At 37.6% G+C, this 10,952-nt stretch overlaps 1 protein-coding gene across 1 annotated transcript; it reads right to left on the bottom strand.

Moving 5' to 3' along the window:
• Positions 1-1,417: 1,417 nt before the first annotated feature.
• LOC136261447 (uncharacterized) lies at positions 1,418-10,100 on the bottom strand. The gene is made up of 6 exons (XM_066055457.1): positions 9,531-10,100; positions 9,386-9,481; positions 9,266-9,337; positions 2,188-2,350; positions 1,956-2,134; positions 1,418-1,900 (listed from the first exon to the last, which is right to left on the bottom strand). The coding sequence occupies exons 1-6, from the start codon at positions 9,789-9,791 to the stop codon at positions 1,643-1,645; spliced, it is 1,029 nt and encodes a 342-aa protein (XP_065911529.1). The 5' UTR covers positions 9,792-10,100; the 3' UTR covers positions 1,418-1,642.
• Between the last annotated feature and the right edge of the window lie 852 nt (positions 10,101-10,952).

The following is a 10,952-nucleotide window of genomic DNA, read 5'->3' as shown; positions in this document are numbered from 1 at the left end:
ACTCCACTATTATGCATGCAGTGTATAGGTGGACATTCTGTAAAAGTGGAATCCCATTATAGTGGATTTCTGGACTCTGGTATGGTATTCAGGACACTTACCCACATCATTCACAACCAAATATGGCACCTCATTATTTACACCTATTCCATAAAAAAGTGGTACATATTCACAAGAACATAAATGTTTTTTGCTTGGCTAGTATATACATTTATACATTGCATTGAGAAAGCACAGTACTGCATGAATGTGTATTAGAATACTTGGCATTAGTACCAAAGAGTTGAGACTTAATCCATGAGATATTTTGATGATGCATGACCAACCTGTGCTATAAAGACATGTGACTGTCCATTGAAGTCATTACCATATTCCTGTATAAGACACCTTGATATACATGGCTAATTTTAAGACACCCCTGACTAGCTAACTACACCTTGTCTGTGCTGTACACTGTACATTATGTCACTAACTTTGTGTTGCGTGCAATGTGACTGCTGTAACTTATTTTGTATATGTAGTTGTATCTGTTTGTGAGAGGGGGTACACAAGCAGATGTACATTAACTTATCGATACATACCTTGCTTCTTTCTTGCTCTGTGACATCTCATTCACATAAATAAACTAGAGTTCTCCACCCTTGTGCTAATCTAGATCATTATTAGTTACTATAAATTATCAGCTTGTCATCTGGCATGGACTAAATTATTATCACTGATTAAATGTGTGGACATAAGCAAGTCACTAAGTCAGACACACATGGTTGCAATAGCAGTCCACCGTAATATGACAATTCTGTTACAGGGTTTCTTTAAACAGCTCAACAGTAGTTGCTTGTCAGTGACATGCAAACTGACCAAGTGTTATTAACATTTCAGGAAATTTGCTGGTTATGTTTGGTGAGTGTATACAGAATTCTATTTTCATTTTAAAGGGATGCCTTATTACGCACATAGTAGGAGTAATATACACCTGAATGCTGAAGCCATGCATCTCTTCAGCATTTTTAGTATAGCATGCATGCTTGTGTCTTAAAATACCATTATTATACCTTGAAAATACACACTTTTATACGGTACTCGGAATTGTGCGTTTTAAATGATGCATGCAATTGTACAATATAGCAATGAGTTCTACCTTCAAATGACCACTGCATGTAATTAATTACCCACAGATCTCAGGAGGACTGGAACACATTTGTACCATCATAAATTAATGTATAAGTGCACAAAAGGATAACTTGCAATTGTTTGAAGGTGCATGTTTATAGTTTTCTGTACAAGCCAAGAAAAGAGCACATGTAATGAATTTGAAGACATTTTTTAAAACTGCCAATTAAGTCTATTAATATGTCTGTTACTTTAACACATACAGTATAATAATTGTTTTCTGAATCTGACTGCAATAATGAGTTAACTTGCACATTCAATGTTAAAATTTTTTTACTATTTTTGGTAAACTAATAATTATTGTGGCTATATAACTACACACATTGTTGTGTAAGTGCATAATGCACTAATGATCTGAAGTGTTACTAACAGATTACTATGCTTATAAAATAACTATTTTAGTTCAGCAGCAGCACTCTATTGGTAGTTGTAGCAAAGAAACAAATGTTTTGTTTTCCAACAAAACTTTCTATTAATTAGAGTTCAGAAATTCAGGTACTGCAGTTTCTCCTCCAAAATCATAATACTCTAGTATAAACCTTTGAGTAGAATTAGCAATCACAGCAAAATTGTCGGATGCACGTCTGGTGATCCTGTGTTCCACTGTTGCACTTGCCAGGTAGACTGCCATCTGATCTTCTGATCCTTGTTCATGATACTCATATAGAGCATTGTTTACAACAGCTGATATCCAATGGAAAGGCTGAGCTACAGTGCGAGGCACATCATCCTGCAAAATATATCACAAAACATTTTTTTTGTGTGTGTGTGACAGGAAGACTTACACCAGAATTAGTTCCAGTGTAGCCAGCAGATGACCCAGTGGATGGATAAAGCTGTGTGTAAAGTACTTTGGTGTCCGCATTATATCTGATAGGTAGCAGTGTCTTCAAGCTGATCCAGATGGTTGTCAACTTCTGAGAGACAGGTGACTGAAACGTCACTTTCAAAAACAAGGATGTATCTGAAATTAAAATTAATGAGATCTACACAATTTTTACACTATTCAACACTTACCATCAAGTAACTTGCTTGGGTAATAGTGTTCAAAGTGTACCACCAATGACTCTTCATCAACAGACAAGATATGCCCATATTCTTCTGCTATTAGTTTCACTACATGAACTTGGGGATGAGCTATATGTAGATCATTGCGCAGTCTATCTTCAATATTGCGTATCTGAGAAAGGATGATCATGAGTGTGCATTAATTAATTGTAAGAATCAATGTATGTAGTATAATTTATTATTGTAAATATTATACCTGAATGTAATACCAGTGAAAAGGAGTGTTACTGCTGGTGTAGGTAGTGGCCAAGGAAGGCCAATGAGCTAGTGGCCAAGAAAAGATTGATTTGCTAAATACATTTCTTGGTCTAGGTATTAGTACCCTTTTTATAGGAGTGATTTACTTTGATATAGGTCTAGCTATATATGCACATCTAGACCTGGAGATCAAGTCACCACCTGTGGTCTTGTTTTTATTTTCTGTATTCAACAGGGTTTTAATGTTAAGTTTCTAACTTCCTACTAAAAAAACTTTCTGTAACATTCTTGCAGGCCCCCATAGTGAGATTAAATGAGCAGCTTTCTTTATTCCATCTGCTGCTGTTCAGGAAGAGAGGTGGTTGCTTGTGACTGTACTATTAGAAAATGGCTTTGTATAGAGTAAGGATTTAGCTGATTTTGCCCAAGCATGAGAGGTGCAGGCATAATCAGGTGAATCCCAAATGGCTATGATATAAACCGAGATATATATCACTCACCTAATAGGTGAAAAGACAAATCTACATTGTTTTATACATACTGAGGGGTTAAAAGCATGGGCTACAGTATTCACAAAACATTGTTTATTATATACACTGTATACAGCATTTACACAGTTGCAGTGCTTTTATAAAGAAGCAATTGTGGCTTTCGCTGGTATTAATGGTACCATTTCTGGCAATATAAACCATTAAAGATGCCTAAAGTAAACTAGGGTGCTAAGGGTAAGTACATGATTTACTGACCCTTAAAACATCTGACTCATTTTGTCACACGGCTGAAATGTGCTATGCATGATCCCAACATTGTGAACATGATTATTCAGTGATGCCTACTTGCTGACCGATATAGTACTAAGTCATAATATACTTTATCCCTTTGAGACTCAGAGAACACTTACATAGCATAACTAAATTAATATATTAGAGTCTATGCTAAGCTCGATGTACATAAACTTGAAAATATTCAAAGAAGAGCAGCAAGATGGGTATTGAAAGATTACAGTAGATACAGTTCAGTTACTTCCATGCTCCAACATCTCTCCTGGCCTGAATTTAAAACTCGACGTAAGATATCCAGACTGCAGACATTTTGCAAAGCACTTCACAACCAAATTCCCTTATCTATTCCATCCAATTATTTTCCAATGACCAGAGAAACCAGGCAATATCATCAGTACCATTTCATACTCCCTACAACATCTACTACAGCTTACCAAAAAAGTTTTTTCTCCAGAATAGCTCACTCGTTGCCACAATTCCTAAATGACTCTGACTCTTTCTCAGTTAACGTTTCTAATTATTGTAGTAACGTACATGTGTGATTTTTTTTCCTGAGCACATCAACAGTGCTGGCTGCTCAGTAATAACAAATAAATAAATAAATAAAGCTCAAATCCACAATGTGCAGTTCAATATAATATTATAGGATCAAAGAAAACTAGATATTCAAAAACATCACAGTCAAATATTCAGTTAATTACAAGGGATGCTGCTGCTATAGTGGCAGCATGTATAAGTCCATTATACGGCTGTGGCCAGACCTTTCTACAGTGAGCACTTCCAAACTCATCTAGCGCCTGCAATATAAAAAAGAGTTGGCAGTGCCAGGCTAATATATACACGGAGGATATGATATCTATCTATCTATCTATCTATCTTCTATATATATAAAGCTGAAAAGCCGTCTGTCCGTCTGACCGTCACGCCGCTTACTCACCAAACTTGATGCAAATCGACACTATCTGTGCTCATAATGAAGCACTCATCATCCGCCTACTCTAAGATTACTATCACGAGTTCACGCGTGCTTCTGTTCGTTCTCTACAGCGCGTAGAAGGCCAAGGTGTAGAGAAAACTTGAGCAACATTCCTTTGAAAACCACAGCACATACTGTTCAAGTGGTAGAACGCCTGACTAGCGTGTAAGAGGTCGTGGGTTCGAATATACATGTTGACAGATTTTTTTCTTTCTACTCAGTATCTTTTTGTGAACACCTTTTTAAAACACGGCTTTTAGCTCATCATATCTTGGCATGCCGAGCATGCAAAGCACGTATTGATGCGGGACTTTAGCGAAATTAAACGCCCATCATCTGGCAACTCGAGTGTTGTTGTAGCATTTCAATACGTGCTTTTGTTCGCTCTTTATAGGGCGATGAAGGCACTGGTGTAGGGAAGGATCACTGAAAAGTTGAGCTACATTCCTACAAGGGTGGCAAATTGTGCACCTCCCTTAACCCATGCAAGTTATTTATAACCAACCAGGGTTCAATCCCTGCCTAGGTCACAACTTTTTTTTCACTTTTGGGACCTTTTTGATGCACCTTTTTGTTCTATCTGTTCCATGCAAGTCTTCATCTACAAACTCTTATGTTCAGTTTTTCAGCGCTGGCACTTAACTGCCTCACATCATAAGGACTCTTATTTATTATTATTATTTATCTGATTTGTCAAAAAGACAGGGTGACACCAAAAGGCAGAGCCTGTACAAGGGTGTTTCCCTAGAAGATACAAAACCAAAAACGGAGGGGACAAATACAGAGAAAACACAGCTACAAAAACCAAGAAAGAACACATACACATATAAATTAAATACAACAAAACAGTTTATACGCAGTTTGGCGAAACTTAGACGAGCTGAGATCAAATACATCACACGATAGAGTGTTCCATAAGAAAACAGTGTTCACAAAGAAAGAATGTCTATAAGAATTGATAGAAGACTGTAGCGGAACAAGGGTGAGAGGATGCGCTCGGGTACAAGATGTATTGAAATTACAGTAATTTGATAGCTTCAAAGAATCGTACCTACCTTTTAGGATGTCATAAAGCATAGCCACGCTCAAATAATTCCTTCGAGATGACAGTGTTGGCCAGTATAACTCTTGTAAACAAGCATTAGAAGATTTATTCCAACACTTATGTAATGGTGACCAACGACTTCCACAGGCCCAACGTGCAGCATGTCGTTGGACAGATTCCACTGTGGATTTATCAGAAACAGTGTGAGGATTCCACACAGTGCAAGCGTACTCTAGTGAAGGTCGCACTAAAGACTTATAGACCATGGATTTGGCCTCAGTTGTAGCACCCCATAAAGTGTGATGTAGAAAATTCAAGGACTTGCTGGCTTTGGCTGCAACATACTTGCAGTGGTGTGACCATGACAAATTTGATTGAAAGAAAACTCCCAAATATTTCACAGAGGATTTCCAGGATAGAAGAGAGCGGTTTATGAAATAATCATAAGATATTTCTTACGTTTATTTGAAATAAGAAAAGCGTCACACTTGGATGCATTCAATCGAAGTTGCCACTTGTCTGCCCAATCACAAATGCAATCAAGGTCCTCTTGTAACAATTTACAGTCAGATTCACACTTAATTTCCTTGTACAAGGTGACATCATCTACTTTTGGGATAAGGCAGGCAAATTGTCAACACATTTGTCTATCTGTGTGTTGGCAGTGGCGGATCTAGGAATTTATAAAGGGGGTTTCCAGTTTAGAAGGTGGAGATATACACTGAAATGAGATACGCAAAAGTTTGCTCTACATTGTTTGGTATGGTGAGACCAAAAAAAAAAAAAAAAAAAAGGTCACAGCTTATTAATAGTATATAAAATACCTTAAATAACTTGCTACATACTGCTTTAATAGCTACTACTGTGAATGCTCTATTAGAGTATCTCGATCAAGGCGCACGCCGCAATAATTAAAACATTTAATTGTTATGCAATCATTTTTCAAAGGGGGTTTCTGTGGAAACCTTGAAACCCCCCTAAATCTGCCACTGGTTGGTCCAGTGTGTTGTATTAGAGTAGGTAAAAGCTTCTTTCACTAGTATCCAGAATATCTACATCTTTGTTTTAAGCACATAGGTGTGCACTGACATGCAAAACTGTTTATTCAGACTTACCCCATTACTGCTGTAGTAAATAGGCAGCTTGCATGATTGGACAGATACTACTGTGCATCTGAAAAACGATAATACTGGAACCATGCAGATCCATAGTTTACACCGAGGAACTGCGTCACCTGGCACAACTGTTTCACTATAATCCTGCTTACATGCTTTCACTCTAAAGATTCGTACATTACCTTAACGGTCAATTACACTGCAGGTGTTTCAAAACTGGGTTTTTGCATGGCAAGAGGTATATGTGTCACTGCAACATCAGAACTGAAAGTGCATAGCATAGGACAAGTTCTGAACCTTTGCAGTAACTATAACTGCAAATTGTGTTGGCTTTAAATTATGCCCAAGTTCATTTCTCTTTGTGACAGTTGGCAAGGTAAACATCATAATGTAGAAACTGAAACTGTACCATGTGTACACAACCTGTATGTAATGTAGGGTATTACAATTGCCTTAGCTCGCATGCAGTTTAACTAATTAGCCTTGCATGCTCATTATTTCACTATAAATTATTATGTACTGCATAAGGATCATGTACTTTAAAGCACTATGACATGCATGCTACACAGCAAATATAGGACACTAATATTTATGCTTGGTTCCAGGAGCGTACCAAGGGGGGTTTCCAGGGGTTTCAGGAAACCCCTTTGGATTTTACACACTACTTGAAACATTAAGAAATTGAAACTTCAGGTTTCCAGAATCTGAAATCTGTCATGAAACAGGACACATTTAAGTTAAATAATAGTTTGCAACATGATAGCAACACTTATAGCATTGTTCTGAATTATGATTTTGGTGAAAAGATGGAGATACTCTAATAGAGCAGTCAGGTAATATAAAATACTCTAATATAACAGCCAGTGGAAACCCCTTTTCAAAATTCCTGCGTACGCCTCTGGGTTCCCAATATATTAATTATTGCTGCATTAGTTGTTCTGCATGTAAAGCAGCAAAGGTTTTGTTTGTTCTTTACAGCACGTTGAAGTCACTGGTAGGGAAGACGCATTGAATAATTGAACTACATTCCTGTCAAAACCACAAACAATAAACTTTAATGTTTTGCATCATTAATGACATAAGGAAACCTCATGCTCTTTAAAAACGTGACATCACCATGTACCCTACATAGCTACATTAGCAGTGCTGGTGTTTAATGCTTGGTCCCTCTTCCTGGCATTAAAATGTTTAATGTGGAGATGATCCTGCACATAGGGCAGGTACCAATGCTAGTATATATATAAAGCTGAAAAGCCGTCTGACCGTCTGACTGTCATGCCGCTTACTCACCAAACTTGGTGTGAAGCTACACAATCTGTATGAAGCATTAAAAATCATGTCCTTAAGTACCATGCATGGTGATATTATGAACCTTATTCTACCATCATGCAAACCTAATAATTAAGTTACAGTGATGTGAATATGGAGTTCAACCAAACAGCAGAATTTTCATGTATAAGCTAAACCAATAATTACTAAGATATGTGCAAATTATGTGGTGCTATCCTATCATGCAGGTACTGTAATAACGTGGCCAACAGTATTTAAAGCACTTGTAGCTAAGCTATACTGCAAGCAGTAAAAATTAACTTAATACACAGGTACACACTTCATCACATCACAAAGAATTGAAGCTGGAACTTGAACATGCACTCAATCGGCCTGCCTTATACCTATCAAATACTATATACTTTTCCAACAGTCCATATGCAGTGTAGCAATACCAGGATGATATGAACTTATGAGACTAAAAAGTGAGTTAGAAAAAGTATGCACCAAAAAGGTATATAAAACGAAAAAAAAGAAGTTGTGTCACTGGTGGGATTCGAACCCACACCCTACACAGCAGTACTCCAGGGAGGTGCTTTACCAGCTGAGTTGTTTATCGTGTGGTTAGCAATGGAATGCAGCTGAAGTTATCTCTACATCATGGCCTTTAATGTGCTGTAGCGGACGAAGGAACACACGTAGGAGCTTGCAATAAACTTTGTGACGTAGCCAGATGGTGAGCATTTCATTTTGCGTGTGAATCGTCTCGATACGTGCACAGATTGCCGAGTAATCATCGTCAATAGCTAAGATGCGAAAAAGTGTGTCACAAAAAGGTGGCACTGAGAAGAAAAAAGTTGTCATGGGCTGGAATCGAACCCTGGACCTTTGGGTTAACAGTTCTATGTGCTAACGCTTTGGCTATTTGTTCGTGGTTTTGATAGGAATGTAACCCAAGTTTTCCTCTACACCAACGCCTTCAAAGCTTTATAGAGAACGAACGGAAGCAGGTAGCAATTTGTAACAACAAACTTGGAGTTGCCAGGTGATGAGCGCTTAATTTCGTTAAAGTCCCATGTCAATACGTGCTTTGGTTGTTGAGTTACGGGCGTTGGAGACAGACAGACAGACAGACAGACAGACAGACAGCTTTTCAGCTTTATATATATAGATTGTTGCATTAGTTGTCTTGCATGTAAAGCAGTGAAGGTTTTGTTTGTTCTTTACAGCACGTTGAAGTCACTGGTAGGCGAAGACGCACTGAATAATTGAACTACATTCCTGTCAAAACCACAAACAATAAACTTTAGTGTTTTGCATCATTAATTTCAGCACGGTGGCATAAGGAAACCTCATGCTCTGCAAAAATGTGACATCACCATGTACTCTACATACCTACATGAGCAGTGCCAATGTTTAATGCTTGGTCCCTCTTCCTGGAATTACAATGTTTAATTAATGTGGAGATGGTCCTGCACGTAGGGCAGGTACCAATGCTAGTATACAATAATTTGATATATACACTCCGTGTATATATTATGAACTCTTGGTTTTACCCACCAGTCCCATTCCACTCCTGGTTTTACCCACCACCCTACCCTGATTTAGCTCAAATTTGGTATGCCAGAGATATAACACTTACATAAGATGGTACAGTTGCAATCAACACTTCCACAACATCCACCTGGATATCCGATGTATTGTCTCCATTGGGCTACAGTATATATAATTACTGTTGGTTTTTAGATATCAAGTAGCCCACCTGTGCCATACAGTCTTTCTCTTCTGGTGAACTACCAACTGCTATGCAATCCACATTACGAAACTTCCATCTTATGTACTGTGCATACTTAACCACCTATTAAAGGTAGCTAGCTATACATTATCTTAATTGTTTTTGCACATACTTTAATTCGTGGAGTTTTTGGAAATGTTATAACTACATTACCATCTCTCTTAAATATGCTTGTTAAAGTATCTTTCAAAGGACGGTGGAGGTCTATTTGTAGTTCCTTCTCAATCTCATCTATGTCATGACGATCAATGATGCGGGACTTTTTGCATACTGGCTGACTGCTGTCCTCTGAGGTTCCTGCTTGAGCAGCTGTCTGCTTTGATAATCTGATAGCAGCCACTGGAATCTTCTTAGGCTTAGGTTTAGCAGCCATTAGCTACCACTCTGCACTGCACAATGTGACCTCTGCTTAATAGTTTAGGCTTTTTATACAAGAGGTGCGTAACTCAACACTAACAGGATGTGGTGCAGACATCATATGGTATACAGAATAATTTTTTTTGTTAATTAAAGGTGATCTCACTTGTTTGGGCTGTAATGTGGATGGTACATGTCATGATCAATGATAAATCAAGTTGTTAGAATTTAAAATATGCCACTATGACTAGCACGTGCTCCTGTTAACATAGTACTGAGCACTATTGATACTGTACATATAAAGTTTATAGTTTCAAGGTTGTGGTTGAATGTTATCACTGGCTTATATAAACAAACAGAAACTGAAAGGGAAATCTATAAAATAAACTGTACAAAAACAACTTGTTTAGCAGACCCTTAATAGCATTCTATTTTCATAATACTAACCATGATAACTACAGGGAAATTTGTGATTAGTGTATAGAAAATTAATTAAACAACTGTCATCAGAGTTTAAGGTTATGAGGTCAGTGGGCAGAATACAAAAAAGCAGCTTTACTGAGCTGGTACTCTGGTGTAATATCGAAGGTTTAGCCTGAGAATTGGTTGCTAGTCAGTGTAATTACGATAGTCCTAGCAAAGATATTTTGTGAGAAAATTGGTTTAGAAAGTGATTTTGCTCATGCCCTAAGCCAAGATTGGCACAATTACCTCACTGTTGAAGCTCAGAGCCCAAACTCTGAACAGGACTATATTACAAAAATTTTCAGTCACTGTGCTTGACTGGATGTACTTGAAATGGGGTGGTTTCTAGGGAGATATTCTAAATTAAGGCTTGTCCTCAGGCTATAAACAAGCTTTACAGTTGAACACATATATCATTAACCATGCAGTTAAACTATGTATCTCCATGATGCCAGTCCAGTCATTTGCAGTGGCCATAGATTTTAGTGTAACTCAACTAGTACAGATATAGTACAAATTCCCTATAGAGGATTAAAACATCTTTTGTGACTAGAGCAAAATGTAACAGTGATATACATATATGCACTCAGTGTTGTGACACTTAAGTGAACTTAAGTGCTCAGTGTACATGCATGTATGAGCCACTATGCATGTGAAATTCACATGCATCATTCTGAGTGTCTGAACTGAACTTTAATGTTATTGACCAAGG

Source organism: Dysidea avara, chromosome 7 (assembly GCF_963678975.1).
Source record: "Dysidea avara chromosome 7, odDysAvar1.4, whole genome shotgun sequence".
In the NCBI taxonomy this organism is placed as follows: Eukaryota; Metazoa; Porifera; class Demospongiae; order Dictyoceratida; family Dysideidae; genus Dysidea; species Dysidea avara.
This window is presented reverse-complemented; position numbering and strand designations above follow the sequence as displayed.

What these genes read in the sequence shown, in the direction of transcription:
- LOC136261447 (XM_066055457.1), bottom strand. Translation starts at nt 9,791, where the DNA reads ATGGCTGCTAAACCTAAGCCTAAGAAGATTCCAGTGGCTGCTATCAGA. An exon ending in TTGCAACTGTACCATCTTAT is followed by an intron (nt 2,351 to 9,265) that starts GTAAGTGTTATA and finishes ATCCTTTCTCAG; the next exon opens with ATACGCAATATTGAAGATAG. An exon ending in CCCAAGCAAGTTACTTGATG is followed by an intron (nt 2,135 to 2,187) that starts GTAAGTGTTGAA and finishes TTTTAATTTCAG; the next exon opens with ATACATCCTTGTTTTTGAAA.